A 27,910-nucleotide genomic window follows, 5' to 3' on the forward strand; every position below is an offset into this window, starting at 1 on the left:
TTCTTCAGTTGATGCAAGTGTATTGCCAAATGGAGCAGTCCTGCCCCAAGGCCTGGCTTGTATTCCAAAAACGACAAGACGGTAGCGTTTCTATCAAAACTGGGCGGTCTACAATACCGGTATCGGTAACCTGTCAAGCGAGTTTTGGCTTGGTCTGATTAACATTCACCGACTGACCAATCAGGGACCGACGACCCTCCGCGTGGAGCTAGGGGACTGGGATGGGAACATGCAGTACGCTGAGTAAAGCGGTTTCTCTGTGGATAGCGCAGCCAACAAATACAAACTGACAGTTAGCGGTTACACCGGTAAGTAATGAGTCACGTGACCAAATTTTCTTATACTGTCATGAGACTTTTCACCAATATTTCGTAAAAAAGGTGTTCTAAAAAGTTGTAACCTATTTTGTTATTCTGATAACTAAGCTTGTACTTGCTAGTCGCACAGGTAATGCGCAGTGTGACCTATGCCAAAACCAGTTTCGCGTTTACTCAAGAAAACATCTAATATGTCCAACAAGACAAGCGTATTCCTCAGCCTCATTATTCTGTAGTATTTTATATGACAATTGTTTTTTTAGTCAATTAACTGTTATTTGTAACTTCGACGGATTCTTACTTTAGTAATCATCATTTTTACATTGTACCTTTTCCTTAGATCAAAATTAGTTTGCAATTTTTGCATCACCTTCCTTAGAGCAGAGCGTTTTCTGTTGAAAATCATGGTAAAAAGATCCTTTTCTCGCTAAAATCAATATGCACACAGTGTGGAAAAAACGGGGTACTGTCCATTGTAATGGAGCATGGTAAAACCTGTCCTGAAGGAGACTTGAACAAGGGAACAAAACGGATCTGTTCCGTAAAATACTATTCCGCAGCCCGTTTTTTTGCTGGCTGGGAAGATGTTAGACCCCTTGGTTGCTGGGAAAAAATCGTCCTGAATGATTCTGCTGGCAAATTTACGGAGTCGAACTAGTTGTGCTGGGAATATTTTTGGGGGCGCTGGAGCAGATGCTTGGGAAAAAACCGATCGGTTATACGGGCAATTATTCATGTGCTTAAAATGCCTAACCACTGCTGGCTGGGATAAAAAGGAATCGTCCCTCCTGGGCAAAAAGGAACATATTTTTTTCCCAGCAACTTTTAAAATTGATATTTTCGGCATCAGAACATCTTCAAACGACGTGTTTTGGAGGGGAGGTTCGTTGTTTGCCCTTGCTTGAACTGCCCAGACTGCGCGACAGTTACAAGAGAAAGCTTATGAATCAGCGCAAGGCCAATTGCCCAAGCGGGATGATAGGATGCGATGGGTACAGAGAGCGTGTCCCAAGTTAAAGTTAAAGATTGCTGTGCACGAAAATTCGCCAAGCCGACATCAAAAGGTATGATTACATCACTCACTCACCCACCCACCCACCCACCCACCAAAGACATTACAATTTCTTAGGGCAAGTCTCATATTTCTATCCTTAGTGTGTCTCTTCATGTTCTGCCGATTATTATGTGTTGGTGCACGTCTCCTAGTGCTATCCTTGGCGTGTTTTTTTTTTAAGTTCTGTCGATGATTATGTCTTAACTTCACTTCACTTTAATGATTAGAGCAACCCATCTTAAAGGAATATAATTTGCACAGCGCATTCCTTAAGTACTAATTAGATCATTAGATTTTATTGCCGCCTCGAATGCTGTAGTCTTACTGCACGTCTCCTATTGCTATCCTTGGCGTGCTTCATGTTCTTTCGATGAAAGTGATGTTGACGGGACGATCAGGAGCCATAATGAGTTTTAGTACCCCACTGATTTGCTCGTCGTTGTTATACTCAAGTTTGAACTTTTGCATAAGCTGAAACATAGGTCGTGAAATTAATGAACTTACAATATTATACATCGTGAATACCTCAATACCGTTGTTATGGAATTTTCAAACTCAAAAGCCCTATCAGAATGCCAGATGTGAAGCAGCAAAAAATAAGGTTCGACAGTGAAATGCCTTCAACATAACTGGTGTTATGCGCATTGAGTAAGCTTAACTACTGATAATTCACGGATTGTAAGGGAATGATGATTTAAAATTCTGAAAAAAAGAAACACATACCTTACAAACGAAAACAAAAATTTCCATTTCTGCCACCTGTTTCCCTATAATAAATAAAACCGTGTCAAAAAGGAAGCCACGCCCTCTATTTGCTGACTAGGGGTTTGTTTCCCTATAATAAATAAAACCGTGTCAAAAAGAAAGCCACGCCCTCTATCAGCTGTGACTAGGGGGTGTGTTTCCCTATAATAAATAAAACCGTGTCGAAAAGGAAGCCACGCCCTCTATCTGCTGTGACTAGGGGGGGTGTTTCCCTATAATAAATAAAACCGTGTCAAAAAGAAAGCGATGCCCTCTATTTGCTGACTAGGGGTTTGTTTCCCTATAATAAATAAAACCGTGTCAAAAAGGCAGCCCCGCCTTTATTTGCTGTGACCACGGGGTGTGTTTCCCTATAATAAATAAAACCGTGTCAAAAAGAAAGCCACGTCCTCTATCTGCTGTGGCTAGGGGAGGGGGTGGGGCGCTGCTATATGAATGCTAACATACCCCGGAAAAATAGCCTAAATATATATCGGTGAGTTTTTTTCGAATTTCTACGGTAATCAGAGTAAATAATATTTGCGTATGGTGACTCTGTCACGTGACCTACCGAGACATGATCGCTTGCCCATGCCGAAAGGTTTGAAGGAAAATGGATTTATCTTGTCACCTGTGTCCCTAAACCAGCGCTCGGGCTTGAATTCGGTAGGGTTTTTAAAGAGTTTGTCGTCAAATGCATTAGGATATAGTGACAATTGGACAATTGTCTGAAAATAAGAAAAACAAAACGTAACTAATTAAATTTAAATAATTAAAAAGCCCTTGTCAGCCACACCTTTGTTACAGGCTAAATGCCCTACAGTGGCTAAATGCCCTACAGTGGCTAAATGCCCTACAGTGGCTAAATGCCCTACAGTGGCTAAATGGCCGACAGTCGGGAAAGGTCCTCAATGGACTAAATGCCCGACAGTCGGGAAAGGTCCTCAATGGACTAAATGGCCGAGAGTTTTCAATTAATTCCAATAACTCAGTAAATTTTCGACCTATTGCGTATCCTATATTTGTTTAGAAAGGGCAGGTGATTCTGAATTGAATTTTGGTTTCGTAATTGAATGTTTTTTATTTTTATTTTAGTGATATGTATAAGCGTGAATAATAATATGAAAATACAGAGTCCCCGGAGTGAGGAGGATTCCGGAGCGAACGAGTGGGGTTCAGCTGATATTCATTTCAGGGACTGTCATCACACGAGGTGAAGAATGACAATAATATAACACTATAACAACTTCAGAAGGTGGCTTGGGTTGGCAATTTATCTTCTCATTTTTTGTTTGTTTGTTTGTTTTTTTTGCTCCGACGAACAGCCAACGCTCGAATCGTCAGCAATGTAGGCTGATTTAAACAGCCAACAATGCCAGCCGTTTTCGAAAGTAGTGTTCGTGCAGTTTGCACGGGGCTTTTATATGGGAAGTATTTATTTTATTCTATCAAAACATTGAAGCTATTTCAATTCAGGTTAATAACATCGCGTGTTCGTGTAGGATAAAAGAATATTTCTAGCTCACCCCTTTGGGAACTTGAAACCCATTAAGAACTGTATCCTCCTTCAGGCGTCTTAGATGAGCTGCGGCTGGGGGACTAAACCTAAAGAATCAAAAAGACCAAACTGTCGCGATCTCGTACCAGAACAATGAATACAATACACCAAAAACTGGAAATCGACTCTGCCAAATTTTCGTCTTTAATAAGACTTCTTCACGGCAGACTGAAGTCTATATAATAATTCATTTTGCCATCACCTCATTGATTCTTTCAAACAGGCGCGCGTGTAGGGAATCCTTCCCAGGCTTTTCGCAGACAGATTTCCACAGGCATCCACAACAGAGGTGATTTCGTCATACAACCTTTCTTGAACTTCAGGGTGTCGCGCGATGTTGTACACAAGCCATTGAAGTGTTGTAGCCGTCTGTCAATTAAAATGTTTACACCAATAGTACAAAAAAATCCATACACGATAAAAGCCTGAAAAGAAAAAAACGATTCTCCTTTCCCCTCCGTCCCCCCCCCCCACCCCACCCACACACAAACACTGTTTTCCTTTTACCTTTGCAAGGCTGTCATAAGCATTCTCATATTAGCCACGACCTCGCCATCGGGTCCCTTAAATCACACTACATAAAGAATGTTGCTATAATGTTGGCATAATTTAAAGTAGAGCCCCGCTTACTCGAATTCCCCGCTGACTTGAACTAATGTAACTAAGTTCGTTTCCCTCTGATTTCGACCTAATTTTCGGTCATGTTTCGAACCCGGCTTCCCTGCTAGCAGAGGCCTCTTTTCTCTGTATTTCGCTGGGCTGGAAGCAGGGAAGAACCCGGCTAACTCGGATTCCCCGCTAACTTGGCTGTTTTTCGTTTCCCTTTATGTCCTAATTCAACCCGGGTGTCTACAAAACGAAGACCTAAATACCTAAAACCTGTGGCCCCAAAATCTACGACCCCAAAAGCTTCGAACCCCCCAAAATTGCAGTTTTTATTTGGTCTACCTTATTTCCCGAATGGCTACACAGCGCGTAAGTCTCATATGGAATCAGTGATCCCAATGAGGTAATTAAGCGAATTTTATTGTGTTTTTCATGAAAGGAGCATATTCTCAATTGTGCGCGCCAATGAATAAACCATTTTTAATCGTCGTTATTTGTCCCATTGAAAATGTCTATCTCTAAAACGAAGAATCGGCAACGGGGAACGATAAAACGGGGAATACTAAAAAGGGGAATCTCTAAAACGGGGAATCCTAAAACGGGGAATCTCTAAAGAGGGAATACTTAAACGGGGAATCTCTAAAACGGGGAATACTAAAACGGGGAATCTCTAAAACAGGGAATACTAAAACGGAAACAGAGTTAGGAATCGTGTTTTCCTGGTATGCATTCGCTGACAATAATAAATCAATAAAAGTTTTACTATATGGCTTTTTAAATTTAAAATGACGAGAAAACAAATCAACGAATATCGATTAGTTTATCGATCGATTTCAAAAAGGCGGGATAAAAAGAAACACCCGCGCACGGTCAACTAAAAAAGTGTAAAAGAGTGAAAACATCACAGGCGGCCCAAGTTCATTATAAGTACAATCTATCTACTGTTGTGATGGGGATATGCAGTAGTTTTAAAGTGTTTATATGGGTTCGTATAAGCGTCATCGATAAACTTGCTAAATTGTTAAATCACTTCAGAGTTTCAGAAAACAGTTTAAAATAAAAGTATATGTCTTAACTGAACTTGTGCTGTTGTTATTTCTCGATTTGGAAGCCTAGAACGTTCCAACTATGGTGTTAATAGCCCTTCAGACGTAAACAGAAGAATGATCCATGGGCCCAAATGAATGAAAAGCGAAGCAAAAAGGCTTAACTTACTTGGTTTATTTACCGTTCGGCGTTGTTTTCATCGTTGCGACAAACACCGTAATATAATTTAACGACTTTTCGGGCTATTTATTTCTATTTTAAACTTTTGGAAGCTACAGGCTTCATCCCAAAGGTGCTATAGATCTAAACAATGAGAAAGAAAGCTCAGATGTCAGTCTTCACGGCATAAATGGAGAACGAACTTTGTAAGTAAGTAAAATAAAACACCAAACACTGTGCTGCTTTATGATGATTGCTGCGACGCAGGAGCAGCATACTAATCTTGACATCGTTTTTTAAAACTCTCTTTCCTTTCCATTCACGAGCATCCGCGGCAGAATATATGCGGGTGTTTGGTTCGATTTTGGTTTGGGGTCTTGTTCCGCAGCCTCACTTTGAAAAATGAGGCCGCGAGAGACTAGGACTAAATTTCAGTTTGACAGATTTTGACAGACGAACAATCGAACATTGTGCCATGTTTCGACATGGGACTCCTGATCTCTCGTACGGTGTTCGTGGTCAATAAATCAACAAGAGGAGTGCACAAGCAAGATTTTTAGAGCACATTTCGGTAAGTTTGGAAAAATGCTCACTCGTCAGTTACTTGGGACGAGTTACCACAGCTTTCAAAGAGTGTTGAAGGAGAATTTAATAACAGTTTCAGACCGATTTTGCCGACTTATGAGCCGGGTCGGAAGCGTACCATTCGTACCAGCACACGTGCCATGGTCGCGTCTCCCGCAGTCGATGGAGATCTCGACAAAATTGGGCACCAAACAAGCATCCTAACTCAATGCCTAAATACTCTAGCTCACTTGGCTATGGACTGTACGGCGTTTGGGAAAACTTATCAGTTCAAAACAATGACCCAATGCCTTCTAGTAATTGCTGAAGAGCATGCAACAAGTTTTAGCAAACCCAAGTGATGCTAAAAGGTGAAAAACACCTTGATAGAAAAGCTAATACTGTAAAACAATCAAAACAGATTATTATATCGTTTTGTTCATAAATCCAGGCTGTTGTGTTGTGTTAAAAACTGACCAAATAGGACGGGGAGGTAATGGATAAGCAAAAAAAAATAAACCCTACCAATCACGACTCTCGATAAAAAAAAAAGACTAATATGTTGCCAAACCTCTAACAATTACCCTACCTTACGTTTATTGGTATTTTTAGCGAAGAAAAACTCAGCGCGATGCGATAAGCCGCCGCCATCTTTGCGTTTGTTTCAAAATGACAGAAACGAGGGAGTAGCAGGGGTAAGACCACAGGTGCAAGGAATTCAACAATCTCAAATAGAATTTAAGATTGTGCCAGCTATTCAAATCTCGATAACAAAAAACAACGCCTAAAGGTAAACTTCTCTTGCTACTTTCTAAAATTTCAAGCTTAGCTGCAATCAGCGACAAAACTGTTGAAAATTTTAGCGCTTCAAATGCAGCTTTAGATGGAAATCTAAACTACGTAGCATAGTGACTTTGATATCTTCCCCTCTCCATCCCAACCCCCTCTCCCCCAAATAGACAGCAACTTTTAATGGGGGAAGATGTCATTTTCAAAAGGTTTTGTCGCTGATTGTGGCTGCATGTATACCATGTAGCGTTTTAACAACACTGAAGCAACTGTATATCACTGTCGCAGCATTTCCTTTCTTTTAGAAACTTCTAGTTTGATAGAATATTGCATTTACAAAGAATCTGCAGTATCTTAAAGACACTTTTTTGGGTATTTGCATCCCTTGTTATTTATTCTTTTGTTTGTTTGTCCGATATAAATACTATGGTTTTTTTTGTAATTTATTTCTTGGCTTTTGGTAGCACTCGCCGTCTTGTCAGATTGTTTTTCTTCTTCTCAAAATTTCTTTTACACAATCTTGTCAGGATAATAAAACGCCGACTCAAAGTGCTCGTCGCCTATTATCAACTTCTAAGACCTTTTCCAAGCTCTGTTAAGCTCGGTTCCTTACTCGGTTCCTGATTCGGTTCCAGAATTGGTTCCTAACTCGGTTCCTGCCTCGTTTACTGACTCGGCCTTTCGTTTGGCCCCCGTTTTAGTATTCCCCGTTTTAGAATTCCCCGTTTTAGAGATTCCCCGTTTTAGTATTCCCCATTTTAGAGATTCCCCATTTTAGTATTCCCCATTTTAGAGATTCCTCGTTTTAGTATTTCCTTTTTAGAGATTCCCCGTTTTAGTATTCCCCATTTAAGAGATTCCTCGTTTTAGTATTCCCCGTTTTAGAGATTCCCCGTTTTAGTATTCCCCGTTTTAGAGATTCCTCGTTTTAGTATTCCCCGTTTTAGAGATTCCTCGTTTTAGTATTCCCCGTTTTAGAGATTCCTCGTTTTAGTATTCCCCGTTTTAGAGATTCCCCGTTTTAGAGATCCCTTGTTTTAGTATTCCCCGTTTTAGAGATTCCCCGTTTTAGTATTCCCCGTTTTAGAGATTCCTCGTTTTAGAGATTCCTCGTTTGAGTATTCCCCGTTTTAGAGATTCCCCGTTTTAGAGATTCCTTGTTTTAGTATCCCCCGTTTTAGAGATTCCCCGTTTTAGTATTCCCCGTTTTAGAGATTCCCCGTTTTAGTATTCCCCGTTTTAGAATTCCCCATTTTAGAGATTCCCCATTTTAGAGATTCCTCGTTTTAGTATTTCCTTTTTAGCGATTCCTCGTTTTAGTATTCCCCATTTTAGATATTCCCCGTTTTAGTATTCCCCATTTTAAAGATTCCCCATTGTAGTATTCCCCATTTTAAAGATTCCTCGTTTAAGTATTTCCTTTTTAGCGATTCCTCGTTTTAGTATTCCCCATTTTAGTATTCCCCATTTTAGAGATTCCTCGTTTATTCCCCGTTTTAGAGATTCCCCGTTTAAGTATTCCCCGTTTTAGAGATTCCTTGTTTTAGTATTCCCTGTTTTAGAGATTCCCCGTTTTAGTATTCCCTGTTTTAGAGATTCCTTGTTTTAGTATTCCCTTTTTTAGAGATTCCTTGTTTTAGTATTCCCTGTTTTAGAGATTCCCCTTTTTAGAGATTCCTTGTTTTAGTATTCCTCATTTTAAAGATTCCCCATTTTAGTATTCCCCATTTTAGAGATTCCTCGTTTAAGTATTTCCTTTTTAGCGATTCCTCGTTTTAGTATTCCCCATTTTAGTATTCCCCATTTTAGAGATTCCTCGTTTATTCCCCGTTTTAGAGATTCCCCGTTTTAGAGATTCCTCGTTTAAGTATTCCCCGTTTTAGAGATTCCTTGTTTTAGTATTAACCGTTTTAGAGATTCCCCGTTTTAGAGATTCCCCGTTTTAGTATTCCCTGTTTTAGAGATTCCCCGTTTTAGAGATTCCCCGTTTTAGTATTCCCTGTTTTAGAGATTCCTTGTTTTAGTATTCCCTGTTTTAGAGATTCCTTGTTTTAGTATTCCCTGTTTTAGAGATTCCCCTTTTTAGAGATTCCTTGTTTTAGTATTCCTCATTTTAGAATCCCCATTTTAGAGATTCCCCGTTTTAGTATTCCCCGTTTTAGAGATTCCCCGTTTTAGAGATTCCTCGTTTTAGTATTCCTCGTTTTAGTATTCCCCGTTTTAGTATTTCCCGTTTTAGTATTCCCCGTTTTAGAGATTCCCCGTTTTAGTATTCCCCATTTTAGAGATTCCTCGTTTTAGTATTTCCCGTTTTAGAGATTCCTCGTTTTAGTATTCCCCTTTTTAGAGATTCCCCGTTTTAGTATTTCCCATTTTAGAGATTCCTCGTTTTAGTATTCGCCGTTTTAGAGATTCCTCGTTTTAGTATTCCCCGTTTTAGATATTCCTCGTTTTAGTATTCCCCTTTTTAGAGATTCCCCGTTTTAGAGATTCCTCGTTTTAGGATTCCCCTTTTTAGAGATTCCCCGTTTTAGTATTTCCCATTTTAGAGATTCCCCATTTTAGAGATTCCCCGTTTTAGTATTTCCCATTTTAGAGATTCCCTGTTTTAGAGATTCCTCGTTTTAGAGATTCCCCGTTTTAGTATTCGCCGTTTTAGAGATTCCCCGTTTTAGTATTCCCCGTTTTAGAGATTCCCCGTTTTAGTAGTCCCCGTTTTAGTATTCCCCGTTTTATCATTCCCCGATTGCCCGTTCCCCGTTTTAGAGATAGCCCATTGAAAATTGTAGTTGCACTCAGTTTTCAGACACGCTTCTTTGCCCAAAAAATTATCCCGAAAACTCTCCCGGTAACCTTACAGACCCGGTAATTACCGGTAATTTAGAGAAACGCCCCAAGAAAAGTTTTGAGCTCACAGGCCAGGAAGAGCGTTTTATCAAACGAAAGCTTTAGCGTAGCGTGCCGATACGGGTTCCCGACAAGTAAAATTTTAATTTTAATTTCCAAAGTTTATGAATAGATTGGCTAAATAGATATTGAAATCCAAGTTTTGTCGATGTCTGTAGACAACTTGCACCCCAAACATTGCCGTGCAGGCATCGGCATTTTCGAAAGAAAGACAAAGAACAAGAAAATAAAGTCTCATTTTGTAAAAAAACTTCAAATAATTTCGCAAAGCTGTTTATATTTTTTAGGCGCACTGTGACAGCTAAATATCAAATCATTTGACAGAGATGAAACCTGATTGGATGTTGGAAGGAAATCCGTCAACCGTCTTCGAGATATGAGGCTTGAAGTGCAATTTTCAAATGTTCAAAGTATGAAATCTCCTCGTTTTTAGGGAGAAGTCGGGCTCTGATCAGAAATTAAGCCAACTTTGCTCGCTTATATCTAAATTTCATATCTTCTAAATTTCTTAAAAATTTGGAATTAAGCTTTTCGTCAGAGGAACTCCTTGTATCTTGAGCTTATCTTAATCTTGAGCTTCTATATATTAAGAATTAGAAAATTTCATGCCATTTTTTGCTATGTCCGACAAAACTAGAACATTTCCCGAGCGATTTCCCGTTAGTTAGCGGGCAATCAAGATTTTAGAAGAAACACCCGAAAATGTTTACCGGGTGACATTCCGGGTTTCTGAGTTTATCGGCGTTTTAAGAAACGACCACCTGGAAACACAAGTAGTGCTTTTCCCTATTTCCCAATTGAAAAAAAAAATTGAACTAGCTAATTATCTCATAAGAATCACTGATTCCAAATCCACGCTGTGTAGCCACTTTGGAAACAAGGTAGGCTAAATAATAACAGCAATATTTTTGGGATCGTAGCTTTTGGGGTCGTAGCTTTTTGGGTCGTAGCTTTTTGGGTCACAGGTTTTAGGTTTTAGGTCTTCGTTTTGTAGACACCCAATTCAACCCTAATAAAACTCAAACTTTGCTCCCATGACTTGTTAACAAATCAAGGAAATAGTTTCTGTGATACTGTCGCCGGTTGTGTCGGAGAAAATTCAGACGACCTTGGCCTCGAAGAGAACAATCACATCATTTTTCCAGCCAAAGTAGAAAAAGGACACTACCGTCTACCAACCTCTTTGCTAAAAGGACATTCTACGGTCCGAGTCTCAAATTTTATCTTAAGTCTCTGTTCGAGTGATTTCAATAGAATTTTTTTGGTATCTTACATGCTGCTTATATTGGCAACGATCTTCTAAGGCAGGCCCGTACCCAGGATTTCTGGGGGGTGCGAAATCCGAAAAAGTGACGGGACGGGACGTTAATTGTCGAATTTGGCTACATAGCAGAGTGATCTAGCTTATGATTTTTAGTTTTGTCTGCAAATAGCACGTCTTTTGAGAACCAAAAGTGGACTTTCGGCCGTTGTGGGGGGGGGGGGGGGGGGGGGTGCGTTCGCACCTTCGTTCGCACTTTGCGAACGAAGATTTCAGGGGTGTCCCTGAAATGTCCTACTTTTAGGTAGTACTGTTGTGGTTTCAAGTATAATATATCCTACCGCTGTTCATCGACCCTGAGGCCCAGTGGATAAAATCTGAAATCATTGGTTATCGCCGACAAGCGTCTGTCATTGACTCCCGACACTCGTCCACTAAGCGAAATTCGAAATATCCGTTTCATAGCGCGCGAAAATCGCTATAAACCGATTTGGGGAATACTAAATAAGTATAGTATGAGTAAATAATTCCATATTGACTTTAGTATTGAAAACAACATGCGATTACTGTCTAAATCCTTATCAACATAAATAGCACCTGACAATTTTCAAAACAACATGCGATTACTGTCTAAATCCTTATTAACATAAATTGCACCTGACAATTTTCAAAACAACATGCGATTACTTTCTAAATCCTTATTAACATAAATAGCTCCTGACAATTTTGAAAACAACATGCGTGCGATAACTGTCTAAATCCTTATTAACATAAATACCACCTTTGAAATTAAAAAAAAAAAAACATGCAAGCTCCAACAAAATTCTTGCATGTCTTGGAGCCAAGAAAAAAAACATGCACGACTGAACCCCCCCGCCCTTCACTTTTTTAATGGTACGTCAAAAAATCTGCTTATAGCCAAATTCGTTGTTGACCGTCCCCCTTTTTCAGAATTCGAAATATTTGCTGATTTTTCTGATCCGTCAACTTATCAGAGAAGGCGAAGGGGGGGGGGGGGAACCTCGGGGCTCCGAGCCTTAGCTTGTCTTTCGCAGCTTTCGAGTTCGACACATGACTCGAATTTTTTAATGCAAAACCTATCAGTTTTTTAATCAATTATAGACTTACAGTATCGACACCAGCGACAAACATATCGATGGCCGCCAGGTTGATCTCCTTCATGCTTAGACCTTCTGATGCAAGATGTTCTACAAATGTAACCACTAAAAAAAGAGAAAAATTGTGATCTTCCCTACGGCAAACCTTTTCTATCTTTACCCGTCTCGCAGTCTTCTTACGGAGTTGGGGTGGAGATGGGAGTGTTATGGGATAATTTGGGGGTGCTGTGTTACTCGGGCATGAAACCTAGGCTTTAGCAGGTTTATCTTTTCGCGGTCGTAGAGCCCTGACTACCCTCGTTATCAGAGTAAATATAAACAGCTTTTTGCAGACGTTTTGAGTTTTAATATAAAATATCTAGTTAATAAAAATAGTATTTTTACTTTGCGTTACTTGCCGCGTGACTTTTGTAGTTTGAAACCAGATTACATCGAGGGTCAGGCCCTTTAACAAGCAAGATCAAATATCAAGAGGTAATTGCCTTTTTTGTATTCAATAACATAGTATTCACCAAGCGCAACCAACCAACAGAACCTTCCCGTTGGATGTTTTTTAATAAGACATACCTTCGTTATCGTCTGCTTCTTTCTTCGACCCCCTCGATCTTTCTATCGATTCCCGGAGGAATGTGTCACTGTGCTTCATAAAGTTGTCATGTGATTCGCACATCGCTTTGTAGGAAGCTGGCTCGTAGAAACGAGTTAGTATTCTGTCGAAGCTTGTCACCTGCTTGAAAAGATTTGGAAAGAATATCCGTACCGCATCCAAGACCTCTTTTGATTCCTTTCTCGGTGGACTGTCGTAGATACCGACACGAAAGCCATACACTAACGTGCCAATCGCTACGGGGAATGTAAAATAATAGATTATGGCAATAAGAGCACACGCATCAAAGAAAAAAGAAAAGGGAGACGGAAAGTAGGGAGAAAGAAAAGAAGCAAGGAAGTTATAAAAAAGGAAGAAAGGAAGGAAATAGGAGAAGTAAGGAAATTAATAAAAGAAGGAAGAAGAGAAGGAAATAAAAAAGGAATGGAATAAAAGATGACAGGAAAGAATTAAAAGAAGAAAAAGAAAGGAAGGCGGAGAATAAAAAGAATAAGAGGAGACTAAAGGGCATGATCAAGGCAAGAAAACCCAAAAGCTTACATTCAATAGTGTATTTCTGTAGATAATAAAAGGAAGGAGAAGAAGAAAAACAAGAGGAGACAAAAGGGCATTGTCAAGGCAAGAAAACCCAAAAGCTTACATTCAATAGTGTATTTCTGTAGATAATAAAAGGAAGGAGAAGAAGAAAAACAAGAGGAGACGAAAGGGCATGATCAAGGCAAGAAAACCCAAAAGCTTACATTCAATAGTGTATTTCTGTAGATAATAAAAGGAAGGAGAAGAAGAAAAAAAGAGGAGACAAAAGGGCATTATCAAGGCAAGAAACCCCAAAAGCTTACATTCAATAGTGTATTTCTGTAGATAATAAAAGGAAGGAGAAGAAGAAAAACAAGAGGAGACAAAAGGGCATTGTCAAGGCAAGAAAACCCAAAAGCTTACATTCAATAGTGTATTTCTGTAGATAATAAAAGGAAGGAGAAGAAGAAAAAAAAGAGGAGACAAAAGAGCATTGTCAAGGCAAGAAAACCCAAAAGCTTACATTCAATAGTGTATTTCTGTAGATAATAAAAGGAAGGAGAAGAAGAAAAAAAAGAGGAGACAAAAGAGCATTGTCAAGGCAAGAAAACCCAAAAGCTTACATTCAATAGTGTATTTCTGTAGATAATAAAAGGAAGGAGAAGAAGAAAAAAAAGAGGAGACGAAAGGGCATAATCAAGGCGAGAAAACCTTACATTCAATAGTGTATTTCTGTAGATAATAAAAGGAAGGAGAAGAAGAAAAAAAGAGGAGACAAAAGGGCATAATCAAGGCAAGAAAACCCAAAAGCTTACATTCAATAGTGTATTTCTGTAGATAATAAAAGGAAGGAGAAGAAGAAAAACAAGAGGAGACAAAAGGGCATTGTCAAGGCAAGAAAACCCAAAAGCTTACATTCAATAGTGTATTTCTGTAGCTGAAGTTCTAGCTCCTCAACTTCCATCTTTCCATCCCTGGCACCTTTGATGCTCTGCATCGCATCATTCGCCACGTCACTGAACCCGACCACGTGCTTAGCCAGCTCCTTGGGTCGCAACATCTTTTTACCGAAGGCAGTTCTTAGTCTCAGCCACTCTTGGCCTTCCCTATTTAAATGAAAAAACGAAATTCAAGTCACAGAGCTTGAATAGCGAATCAGCAACTGCCTACGTCAGAAACCGTAATACCAGCGCAAAATGTCATATCACTCCCGTCGATCCCCCCAGGCGCTCTCTCATCTACTCATTATTGGTTATCGGTCTAACGGCCGTCTCTACTGTGAAATGGCTGATTGCACTTTTATCCGCACCGGGGGGGGGGGGGGGGGGGGGGGGGGGGGGGGGGGGGTTGAGAATATAAGTATACCAATGTGTTTACATTAGAGAATAAGTTTGCTAAAGGTGAAATTTTTCGAAATTCTAGAGACAGCGCTATTAATGCCAGAGGGAGAAGCCTTATCGAAACTTGCACTGCACTAAATCTGAGAATTTACAATGGGCGTGTGATTGGTGATATGGACGGAAAAACAACATGTTTCAAATATAATGGCAATAGCCTTGTCGATTATGTCATTGGAAGTAGCAGTTTTTTTTAACATAATGCGGTATTTATTGGTCAATCCCCTGCTGCCGCGTTTGTCTGATCACTGCCATACAACATACGCATTACGAATAGTTTTGTTAATGTGTAGTTTCAGAAAATATCCATACCCCCCCATTAAGGAGATTGAAAATTCCGGGGGGTTTCAAACCCCCAGGAATTCCCAGAGGGTGGGGGGGGGGGGGTAAAATGCTCTTTTTCCTTTACAGTTACTGTATTTATTTTTTTCCAGGGGGTTGCAAATTCAAGAGGGGTGGGGAGAGGGGTCATAACTCCGGCCCCCTCAATAGGGGGAGGGGGGGGGGGGGTGTATGGATATTTTCTGGAACTACACAATCGGGCGCGCACACAAGATAAAAAACATATTTGCGACAACAGTGCACGAAAAATTAATCTGAAATGAAGAAAATAGCGAAAGACTGAATGGTATAATAAAATCCTACGAAATACAATTACGACTAAATAAAGCGCTAAATAATACCAATATTAATACAATGACAGACTTGTTTACAAAAAAATATCGATGCTTGCAAAGAAGCTGGCTTCAGATATAAAAACATTTTGAAAAATGTAAAAAGAAGGAATCAAGTATGGTTTGACGAGGAATGTAAAACTGAGAAAGAAAATTTGAAATCCTTGGGTCAAGTTATTTGTAACAACTCTAACAATGAAGAGGCAAGACGCATATTACACGACTCAAAACGTACATTTAGAAAAACCTGTAGGCGAAAAAAAAAGAAGTTATTTCAGTGATAAACTAACAAATATTAATTTTAAAGATTCCAAGGCCCTCTGGGGTGGACTGGGAAGCTTGTTTAACTTTTCACAAAAACAAACAAAGGAAATCAATTGATCCATCAAAAATAAACGAGTTTTATTATCATTTTAAAGAACTAAATAACGACCCTGAAAAAAATGACGCGCGCAGAGTCTTTTCGCCTAAATGAGAATGGGTCGCTAGACTATCCAATATCTGGTAACGATATAAAAGAAGCAATCAAACAAATTAAACTTAAAAAGTCCCCCGGAATTGATAATGTACTTAATGAGATACTGAAATCAAATAAAGATACATTTATCCAACCACTGAAAGTTTTTTTTTTACAACATATCAAATTCCGGAAAATATCCAGTTTCTTGGACTGTTGGAGTTAATGACTTATAGTACCAGTTCATAAAAAAGATGATCCTGCAAACGTAGAAAATTATCGGGGTATCACCCTCCTATCATCTTTAAGCAAAATTTTTACCTATATTTTTAATGCTCGACTATACGACTATATAATTTTAAAAGGCATAATCAACCAAGTAACAATGTGGCTTTAGAAAAAAGCACGGCACTACAGATAGTCTTTTCACTTTAAAATCACTAATTGATAAATATGTTAAAAGCAAACCAAATAAGGCAAACAACTTCTTATTTTCGGGCTTTGTCGATTTTCGAAAAACTAGAAACGCACGGTATAACGGGTAACTAAAAATAGGAAACACCATTTCACCAGCTTTCCCTTGCAATGTCGGCGTAAAGCAAGGATGTATGATCTCTCCGACACTATTTAACCTATATTTAAGCGACTTACCTAGCAAATTTGATGAATGTAATCCTAACGATCATGAAATAAAATGTATACTTTACGCGGATGACTTAGTAATTCTGGCAAAAACTGACAAGGATCTCTAAACTTACATAATGACCTTGAATTTCAAAAGTGGATATCAAACGTGAATAATGATAATAGAAAAAAAAAACAAGGACAAAGTAATAAACTAGGAACGTATAGGAAATTTAAATCAAAATACATTATTGAAGATTATCTGAGTCAGGTTGTCAATCACAGCCATCGAATATCTTTAACCTAATTGCGACTAAGCAATAATCGTTAAGCAATTGAAACTGGCCGATATTCGAGGCCCTATAAAGTACCGGATGAACGAATTTGCGAAATTTGTAAAAATGGACAAGTAGAAAATAAAGATCATTTCCTTCTCCACTGGCCTTTGTATAAGGGGAAGCAGGGAAGAATTGTCTGTCCGTCTGTCTGTCCGTCTGTCTGTCTGTCTGTCTGTCCGTCTGTCTGTCCGTCTGTCTGTCCGTCTGTCTGTCTGTACCAATTATTTTATCAATAACTTATTTGGAGACTCATACATTCTTGTGTACCCGATGCCTTATTTCTATGTCTATATCACCCCTCCCCTCTGGATTTTTAGGGCTATAGATACCCCTCCTCCTGAAATTTCTGCCCCCCCCCCCCCCCCCCACCCTCTGGAAACCTCGTCAACCGGGCACCGGCCTTTTTCGCGATCCAAAGAATTCTAGATATTCGTAAACAAAACATTTCCGAATAACCCCAAATGAGAGCCGGATAGCAAGCTGTAGTGATAGAAACCCTGTATCTTACTAAACACTGAACCATGTAGGGTCTGAACAAATACAATACCTTACGATGAATTATTTTCTAAATAAATTTAAAATATATTCTGCTATACAAGAAACTGTTTGGAAAAGAATTCAATCCGAAAGTTTAATAGATCATGTTAAATAAAATGTACAAAAGGGGTACTTATCCCTTTTATAACGGAATCTTGATTGTAAAAGAGGATATTTATAAACATAACCACCAAATGTGAGCAATCTCGTTCCAGAGCCCAGGACCTCTACCTGTTTATGCCCGCGGCAAGGTACGTGGGGCCTGGGACGAGACTGAAGCTTGAGCTGTGATCAGACAAATCCCGCGACCTTGTTTACTTTACTAGTGTAGAATAAATTAAAGAAAGAGGAAACAGACAAGTACCTCCAGGTACAAGAAGGATAACTTAGAAAAACATAACTCATAGCAATTCTGAACTTACGCATATACAACCCCTTGGGGCTGGGTCGTTTTCTCCCTGTGCTTTATTATTGCATCGAAATGAAAAGGCCTTTCTGGGTACTTTCCCTCGTTGCGAATTACTTTCGTGATTTCCTCCGGATCAGAGATGTTGACTGTAGTTGTTCCCATCAAATGATCCTTATATATTGGTCCGTATCTCTTGAAATAGCTTTGGCGCAGAAGATGGAGCTTGGAAAATCCGCCTTTCAAGATATAATCATGAATCGATCCTATCCATGGAAGGCCTTTGGGACCAGGAATCTCTTGAAATGGCCGTATGTCCATAGCGTCATGATTCTCGTATGCCTTTGTCGAGTATCGAAAAACTCTTACTTGTGATGCTTGTGTTCCTAGAACTCTAGGACAAATGGTTCTACTAAGAACTCGGCTCATCTGTCGAAGCCTACCGGCCGCAGAAAATCTCATTCTTTGAAGAAAAGGCATTGCGTCTGTGCTGCCCTGCTTGTCTCGCGTTAATTGTTGAAGTTGCTGGGATATTGTTTGGCTTACTCTCTCTTTGTCACGCAACAATAGAAAACAAGCCTGTTTATAAGTCTTGTCACGCAATACACTTTAGCACGCCTGCTGGCGGGGGAGCTAGGACACTCTGTCAGTGAATTTATTTTAAATGAATTAATTTTTATCTGTAGACAAATTAGGTTCCGGGAGCTCAGGCTTTTCTCGAATTGGCGATGGTGGTAGCCCAGTTATAAAATGCAACTGTTTTTTAACTGGGTTACCTGTAGTAGCCCAATTATAGCGGAGCTCCCACGCGGCGCGAAGCGCCGCTTGAGCGGAGCCCCATACCTAAGAAAAAGTAGCCTGAGTATCAGGCGATTTTATTTTTCAAAAGTTGGAGAGAAAAAAAATTACGCCTAACACAAATACTAGACGCGACGCCTGCCACCTCTTTTCAGGGAATTTTGGCCACTGTCAAAATACGTCGGCTGTTTCAATGACTCGTGTGGTGGCACAATCAAATGCCCAAATCAAATTATAAACAGTATTTATGTAAAACAAAACTACATTGGTGTTATATGCAAGGGTATTAATTTTAGTAACGACGAACTCCGGTGCGGGTAACTTTATGCTAAATAATTTGAACGCAAAGATAGTTCACGGCTCAGGAGATTTACGATTTAAGTATATGACTGCATATCCACACATCACTAAATTACTACAGGATATTCACATCACCAATACTACAGGCTTTTTCGTCTAAATAGACAATCCTCTGCTTGAACACAAATGCCATTATTTGATAAGCTCACTCTATCAACAACTCGCAGGAAGTACCGCAAGCATTCTTCGTGCTCTCACAGACAAATTTCTTGAATATTGGGCTACTAATGATGTCAGTAGTATTGAGCAGCTTCCATGACATCCATATTTCCAGCGCCTTTGGTATAACTAGTAGATCTACGCTTCGAAAAGTGATACCAATGAGAAATACACACGCAATGACCGGCCTGGGCAAGACATTTGGGCATCTAACCTGAGTATCCGGCGGAATTTTAATTTTTCCAAAGAAAATGAGGAGAGGAAAAATATATTTTTCTTAATGTTATAGAAAACGATTTCTCTGGTTTTGCTAACGCATGGTCAAAAGCACTTTTGCTTGGAGTCCGCTATTTACTCTAAGAACGACCAGTCGACGGGTTAGGGTACGTCGTCAAAAACAGAAATATAATAATATTTAATACTTATTATTAATATTTATTATTGAGCGAAAATTAGCAAAGATTTGGTTTGGAGCTCCGCTTTTAGGCACTGCTTAAATCTATATATTACACTTGGCTCTGGAAATGAATAGGGTTGAAATGCTTAGACTCTAGGTTCGGAACCATTGACGATATAGCTGACAATATTTCTGGTAAATTATATCCCTTGAGTATTTTAATAGCAGAGGTCTAATAAGTGTCTGCATTTGCATAAACTAAACTGCAGAGGCATAAACGTAGAATGACAAAAATAATTGAAATTCTAGTCGTCATTATTTATATACAAATGCCATGCTGACGAGTCCTAATAAGGACGAAACAGCTGTCCATGGTTGCCGAACTGCACGGGTAATAGACTGTGCTAGCGTCCCGTCTTGGCCCGACTGGTGCCAACGTGTGTATGCTAGTGTGCTTCTAAAGTTCACATTTATGTATACATACTCGCAAGGATAATTTGGCTATCCGACGGAGTTTTAGACTAGCAAAGGTCGAATGCGTGATCCGCACAATTGGCATCACGCTAGCCCGGTCGCAGCTCTAGATCCCACATGGATCTAAGCTGTGGTTTAAAGCACTTCGTTCGAGTCGAAGTCGCCCTGCAGTTTTTTTGCCGATGAAGTTTAACTGAGGCAAACGGGCTATGCCATGCTGACGAGTCCTAATAAGGACGAAACAGCTGTCCATGGTTGCCGAACTGCACGGGTAATAGACTGTGCTAGCGTCCCGTCTTGGCCCGACTGGTGCCAATGTGTGTATGCTAGTGTGCTTCTAAAGTTCACATCAGAATGGGGGTCTCTGATTTCGTGCCTTCTATGACCTACAATGATGTGAGCAGCTGGTTCCAGTCTTGTCCTGATCGAATCGATCCCAAATATAATCCACTTATGCTCTAAGGGTTGTAAACTTGAGTTGAATGTGCTGGATTCACGAAATCCATGACAAAATATAACAAGGTTACATGAACCCGTTGTAACCACAGGCAGCCCAAGGCTACTGTCAGTGGTTTATATAAAGGAATGTATGGGGGAATTTATATGTTAGCGAAAAATACTTTATCGTGAAAAATAAAACTTTAGACCATGTACTATTCGAGTCTTCTTTTATTTCAATTTTGTCGATAGAATGTCAGTAGAGCGAGTTTGAAGCCCGCTACGAATTGTGTTCCTTACTCTTTATAAAATAGTAGTAAGTGATCTGTTTTGGAATCCGCCATATTTTAGCAGTTAATTGAATATGAAGATGACTTCACCTGAGTCAATCCTTTATTCTGATTGGCTGAATCTTTGTTTTGGTCCTATAAAAAGCGTCTCCTATATAGTAGACATTCAGGTATGTTCATGGCGACAGGTCTCTAGGGAAAGCAGACCCGCGTGGGCTAGTGCATCTTAATATTCGTATCCCGTAAGTGTGGGCCAAAATAATAACCCAGGCTCTTTTTTGCACTTTTAGGGATATAGACAGGTGCTGCGGAATACTTGCAAATACCACTGAAGCATATTCAATGAGAGATCTTATTATAGAGCAATAAACCGCAGCTACAATGTTCCACTCCCGGACACCGCGAGCCTTGAAGTGCTTTAGTGAGTAAAGTTAACTTTCTTGATTAAGTATTCGCAGTGTGTCACCCATTTAAGGTCCGTGAAAATATACAACCCAAGTAGCTTGAATGATTGCACGGACTCAATACAATTCCTCAACCCAACATAAACCACTGACACTGTTTTGTGTTTGGCATAAGAGAAGTTTATTATAAAATCACTACCAACTGATAAATGAAAAACTAAAATAATAATAATAAACCTCTCTGCCACCCTTCACACAAAGCCCAGGGTGGGAGGGCGGGAAAAATATGAGCTTGATATATAAACGTTGAAAAGAACAAAGAATTATAGAGTGAAGCTGTGAACGTGTGCTAGCAATCAAGACTAGAGATAACTGAAATACAATATGCTGGCTTGAGCAATTAATCCCTTTAAGCTAGGTGCCCAAAGGGGGGTAAATTCCTCAACCCAACATAAACCACTGACACTGTTTTGTGTTTGGCATAAGAGAAGTTTATTATAAAATCACTACCAACTGATAAATGAAAAACTAAAATAATAATAATAAACCTCTCTGCCACCAAACCACCGGCCAAACAACAAAACAGTGCAGAAGGCCTAACTACTGGCCTGAATGGAAGCACGTAGCTGGGACGCAAGCGCCAATTTGGATTGATTACTAAATTCTAAATACAATTTGTAAGAGTCACTAGCCCAATCACCATACAACTGTATCAATATACGCGCCATAAGAAAAATGCAAGGAGAAATGCGCAATACAATGTAGAAGAGTTAGCATCATGTTGAAAATCTACTGTTCGCGCAACTAGCAATAAAAGGCTAGGAGTTACCGGTGTTGCCCTCTGAGGTACATGTGGTATCCTACGGAAAACTCCCCGCAGGGCTAGGGATAAACTAAAATCCTTAGTAAATGCATAGTCATAACCGGCGAAAAGATGTAATAACTTGACCCCACTTAAATAATTACGAATCGAAGGTGGTGCAATCGAACGACTTAAAAACTGTACATAAAGACAGACCGTATCTATGTCTGCTGGTAATGGAGTCAAGTCAAAATATAAGCAAAATAGAAAAAAGACCTTAAATTGAGTCTTTAAATTACTATATGTCCCTGTGCTATATCTTTAGGGAACTTGGAACGGGCAGGCGAGAAACCACAAAGTTCGGGCGATCAGAACGAAAAACTAACTCATGTGCGTACAAATAAACATCATTCGCCTGCTGAGAGTCCCGAGGAAAAGGCCGTGGAAAAACCACGACAGTCTAGAACACCAGCCTCCACCCGGCTGAGGAAAAAACACACATCATGAATATAATCAGCGCCCGTATTCGCCTGCTGAGAGTCACGAGGAAAGGCCGTGGAAAAACCACGACAGTCTAGAACACCAGCCTCCACCGGCTGAGGAAAAACACACATCATGAATATAATCAGCGCCCGTATTCGCCTGCTGAGAGTCACGAGGAAAGGCCGTGGAAAAAACCACGACAGTCTAGAACACCAGCCTCCACCGGCTGAGGAAAAACACACATCATGAATATAATCAGCGCCCGTATTCGCCTGCTGAGAGTCACGAGGAAAGGCCGTGGAAAAACCACGGGACTTCGACCGTGGAAAAACCCCGGGACTTCGACTTGTTACGGGATGGCTGGTCCATTCGAAGCTCCGCTTGAAATTTTGTTTTTAGCCCTTCTTTTAAGTTCTAAATTGGACTTTGACAGCCCCGAAAACTTTTTAATACACCCAGGACTGATTTATCAACAATATGTAGGCCAAGAAGCATTTTTAACCTCGTTTTCTGGAAGAATAAGAGTAAATGGTCGGCCTGGTTCCGCCATCTTGGATTCTCCTCCAACACGTGCAAGACTACTATGTGGTCTCCTTCTCCTCTGTGGAGACATTAGCCTTAATCCAGGACCAGCTTGGAAATATCCATGTGGCCTATGCAAGAAGCCTGTGAAGTCAAACCAACGTGGTCTTCAATGTGACTCGTGTAACATTTGGAACCATGCGAAATGTATGGACATTAGCATACCATCGTACGAGTCCTTGGCAAATTCGTCCTGCCTATGGCTTTGCCCCAAGTGTGACGCTTCCAATTTCTCTGAGACTCTGTTAAGCGCTTCAACATTGGAGCTCTCAAACTCCTTCAATTTTCTTCCAAGTCAAACTTCGTCCCCAGTTGCTAAAACTACACCAAGAAATTCCTCTACGAGTTCTGTGTTGGAACATGCTCGCAAGAGCTCACGACCACGCCATAAACAAGGCCTGAAGGTATTTAACATCAACTTCCAGAGCCTAAAGAATAAGAACTGTGAATTTCAAGCTTTCCTAACAACTGAGAGTCCAGATATAGTAATTGGAACTGAGACCTGGTTGAATCCCAGTGTTAAAACCTGTGAATTCTTCCCTTCTAATTACTCAGTATTTCGGAAGGATAGACCGGATGGATATGGGGGAGTTCTATTAGCAGTCAAGGATCTCAGCTGTCATGAGCTTTACGAACTTAACTCAGACTGCGAAACAGTTTGGATTAAAGTCTCTATTAACAGAACAAAACATGTATATATTGGAGCTTTTTACAACCCTGACAGTTCTTGCGAGGCACTTGATGAGTTAGACCGCTCCCTTTCAAAGCTACAGAGGAAGTCTGGAAATTCAGTTATATATCTCGGAGGTGATTTCAACCTTGGAGGAGACATATGCTGGGAAACAAACACCATTGCAAGAGGAAGCCGTCACGTCACAGCTTGCGAGAAGCTACTGGAGATGTGCAGCATTTATAGTTTGAAACAAGTGGTAGATAAGCCTACCCTTGGTGATAAGATCCTTGACCTGCTCTTTACAACAAATAGCACCCTTGTTGACTCAGTACATGTCAAACCTGCAATGGGAGACCATGGATGTGTGGAGATACAAACCTTAGTTACACCAAAGCTGGCACGCCCGATCAGGAGGAAGATCTTTCTGTATTCAAAAGGGAACTTTGTTGACATGAAAAGGGACCTACTAGAGTTTATCTCTGTTTATTTCACAAACTTCGCTGTTCGATCATTGCAGGAAAACTGGGACATGTTAAAAGGAAAACTTTCTTCTCTTATGGAGGAATATATCCCTGCTAAAATGTCCTCAAGTAGGTATAATCTCCCTTGGTTTACTCACAATCTAAAAAAACTCAAAAGAAAAGTCCAAAGATTGTATAACACCCAGAAACGTACAGGTTTGGAAAGTGACAAAAGGAAATTTAGACAAACTCGGAAAGCCTATAGATATAAGCTAAATAAACAATATGGAGATTATATAAATAATTTGCTAGGGTCCTCTCAAAGAGAACAACCTAAGAAATTTTGGAGATTTGTGAAATCAAAAAGGCAAGATAACATGGGTATTAACCTACTTCATAACCAGCATAATATTGCTGTTTCAAATAGCCTAGACAAAGCAAATGTCCTCATTGGTTATTTTTTCTCTATTTTTACTAAAGAGGACTCTAGTACAGCACCAAGCTTAAATCCAAACTCATCAAGCCCAGAAATGGGTAAAATCATAGTCACCTCAAATGGTGTTCAGAAGCTTTTGAATTCACTTGATTCAAATAAGGCTGGGGGGCCTGATAAATTGCTAACTCGTATTTTAAAGGAATTATCCCAAGAGTTGGCACCCCTATATACACAACTTTTCCAACAGTCCTTAGATCAGGGAAAATTACCCATGGACTGGAAAATTGCCAATGTAGTGCCAATTTTTTAAAAAGGCAAAAGATCATCACCAAATAACTATCGACCCGTTTCCCTTACATCTGTTACTTGCAAAATCTTGGAGCATGTAATATGCCACCATGTTTGGCAACATTTGGAGCAGCATGGCATACTTAGCGATTTTCAACATGGTTTCCGTAAAAGGAGGAACTGTGAAACACAATTAATTATAACATACCATGACTTAGTAAGCGCCATAAATCAAGGGAAACGGGTTGATGCTTTTATCTTAGATTTTTCAAAGGCCTTTGACCGAGTGCCGCATAGACGACTTCTTTACAAATTAAGCTATTATGGCATCAGGGGTAGCTTGCTGACCTGGATGGAAGATTTCCTCACCCAGAGATCACAGTGTGTAACACTAGAGGGTGCAACATCCAGTCAATGCTCTGTTACCTCTGGTGTACCACAAGGAACAGTTTTAGGACCACTTTTGTTCCTGCTTTTTGTAAATGATCTCCCTCTAAATATCTCGTCAACTATTAGGCTTTTTGCAGATGACTGCCTTTTATATCGCACTATTGATGGCTCAAATGACAGCCTAGCTTTACAAAACGATCTTGATGCTTTAAATAGATGGGAGAGGGATTGGCAAATGGCCTTTAATGTAGAGAAATGCCACACTATGTGCTTCTCCACAAGCAGAGTGAAAATTCCAGACCATCCCTATATACTTAACAACAGGATTCTAGAGAGGGTTTACCATCACTCCTATCTAGGAGTACTACTCTCAGGGGATTTAAAATGGGATAAACACATCGCACAAATTACATCTAGTGCAAATCAGACCCTTGGGGTCATTAGAAGAAATTTTAGAACAGCCTCGGTAGACTGCAAGTCTAAACTCTATTGCAGTCTAGTTAGACCGAAGCTTGAATATGCAAACTCTGCCTGGTACCCGCACCTCCAAAAGGATAAACACCGCCTTGATATGGTGCAGAGGACTGCAGCCAGAGTTTGCTATAATAATTATTTGAGGGAGCCAGGGGTCGTAACAAACATGCTAAGAGAACTGGAGTGGCCATCCCTTGAGGGCAGACGGACTCTCTCTCGAATGCCCATGTTCCATCAGGTTGTTTATGGAACTGTGGACATTGAGAGAGAGCCCTTCTTGGTTCCGATGGACCGGCCTTCAAGGAATGGCAACTCCAAGCGCTTCCATAGAACACATTCCAAGTGCAACCAGCATGCAAATAGCTTTTTCCCGTGGTCTATAAAATTTTGGAACAATTTACCAGGTCCAATTACCGACATAAAAGAAAAGGGCAAATTCAAAGAGAAGCTTCAGCAGCATTTAATTGATAATGGCCAGTGGTTCTAGTATTCAAGTTATAAATTAATTAAGCTAAATTATTTAATTGAATTACTTTATTGAAAATTATTTTATAAATTTATTTTACAAATTATAAATATATTGTATAAGTTATGTAAATTATTACAGATCTGTATATTTTTACCTTGTATTTATTTATACTGATGTGATACCGACATGGTTTTATCAGTTAATAAAGTAGAAGTAGAAGTAGACAGTCTAGAACACCAGCCTCCACCGGCTGAGGAAAAACACACATCATGAATATAATCAGCGCCCGTATTCGCCTGCTGAGAGTCACGAGGAAAGGCCGTGGAAAAAAACCACGACAGTCTAGAACACCAGCCTCCACCGGCTGAGGAAAACACACATCATGAATATAATCAGCGCCCGTGGAAAAGCCACGACAGTCAGGAACTGCAGCCTTTAGCGGCCGGGAGCAAGCATCAGCATTCAAAGCACAAAACGACATATCCGGAAATGAAGCAACAGTAACGGAAGGAACGCCCCCAATGTCCCGACCAAGGGCGAAGTTTATCAGTTCTTTGATTCCCCTGAAAGCGGACAATCAGATGAATCCTCTCTATGCGATTCCTGTTTTCTCGATTGTACCCAACAAGCCGCACAAATATGTTTTACCCATTGTTGTATTCCCGCAGGAAATCACACCACCAAATAATATCCTTGCGAAATTCCGCGGTTAAATTAACGTGAAGATGATTGTATTGAACTGTTCGTAGCAGACTTAATAAGCGCGAGATAAACACCCGACTCTGACGAACACACTTTGAAACAAACACAAGTTTGCCAACTAGGGATTGTAACTCCCGTTTGCGAGCAGTTTTGCGTTTCCTCCAATCATGTAAGAGAAGCTCTAACTCCGCTAGCCGCTCAGGACTAACTGACAACGTAAATGAATTCGTGTCTACCATCACTCCCAAACACAGCATGAGCGATGAAGGCGGACAAGCTTTGGAAACAGATTCGATCAGTCCCAGAGAGGAGAGAAGAGTCCCCAACTGTTCAAAATCGGAAGTCGCAGAGCTAGCCTCAGAAACCCCAATGAAATCATCCAAATAATTAAATAAAACTTTTCCTTGCTGTCGATGAATCCAAGCTACCGCTGAGGTGGCGCGCTGACATGCCTGAGCAGCAGAGCGTAACCCCATAGTTAAAACAGTGTTAAAGGAATAATGTCCATTCCAAATATACCCAAGTAAACGGTAATCGCCGGGATCCACAGGAAACTGCCTATACGCCTGCCGCAGATCCCTCTTATAGAGAAAACAACCCGGGCCAAACTGCACGATCGCTTCCACAATGTCATCTATAGTGGGATAACAAGTCACGAACGGATCTCCCAGAAAACTATCACACGGAATACCATCATTTACTGAACCGCCCTTAGGCCAGCTCAAGTCCACAATTACCCTACGTTCTTCAGAATCTCGCTTGGGAACCGTGTTCAACGGTGAAGTAACAAATCCACCCGCGAAGGGAGGATCCGTAAACGGCCCAGCGACACGACCAAGCGAGACTTCACGTTGTAAATGCTCTGAAAATTGACTCGCAAAATTGAGCGCACCCCGGTGAGTGCGAGCATCAAAAATAGGAACAGTATCGCCAGTGAAACACACCGGCCAACCAAACTCCAGGAAATCACAAATCATTTGGTCGTCATAATCATACAACAAAGTCCTCCAAGTATTGATCTTTTGGGAACTTGGAACGGGCAGGCGAGAAACCACAAAGCTCGGGCGACCAGAACGAAAAACTAACTCACGTGCGTACAAATAAAAATCATTCGCCTGCTGAGAGTCACGAGGAAAGGCCGTGGAAAAAC

The 27,910-nt window shown here is 40.3% G+C and overlaps 1 protein-coding gene across 1 annotated transcript; it reads right to left on the reverse strand.

The window, feature by feature from the left end:
* Window positions 1–1,442: 1,442 nt before the first annotated feature.
* LOC5516513 (cytochrome P450 10) lies at window positions 1,443–18,230 on the reverse strand. The gene is made up of 9 exons (XM_032386301.2): window positions 17,697–18,230; window positions 14,163–14,353; window positions 12,692–12,967; window positions 12,135–12,229; window positions 3,876–4,042; window positions 3,642–3,720; window positions 2,687–2,843; window positions 2,095–2,138; window positions 1,443–1,842 (listed from the first exon to the last, which is right to left on the reverse strand). Exons 1-9 carry the CDS (start codon window positions 18,158–18,160, stop codon window positions 1,729–1,731), a joined length of 1,587 nt encoding a protein of 528 aa, XP_032242192.2. The 5' UTR covers window positions 18,161–18,230; the 3' UTR covers window positions 1,443–1,728.
* Between the last annotated feature and the right edge of the window lie 9,680 nt (window positions 18,231–27,910).

The sequence above is a fragment of the Nematostella vectensis genome, chromosome 10 (assembly GCF_932526225.1).
Source record: "Nematostella vectensis chromosome 10, jaNemVect1.1, whole genome shotgun sequence".
NCBI classification, from domain to species: Eukaryota; Metazoa; Cnidaria; class Anthozoa; order Actiniaria; family Edwardsiidae; genus Nematostella; species Nematostella vectensis.

Excerpts from the sequence above, each read along its gene's own strand:
- LOC5516513 (XM_032386301.2), bottom strand. The coding sequence starts at position 18,160 with ATGCCTTTTCTTCAAAGAATGAGATTTTCTGCGGCCGGTAGGCTTCGA. Across the intron at positions 12,968-14,162 it reads ACAGAAATACACTATTGAAT|CGATTGGCACGTTAGTGTAT; the intron begins GTAAGCTTTTGG and ends CATTCCCCGTAG. Across the intron at positions 12,230-12,691 it reads AGAAGCAGACGATAACGAAG|TGGTTACATTTGTAGAACAT; the intron begins GTATGTCTTATT and ends CTCTTTTTTTAG.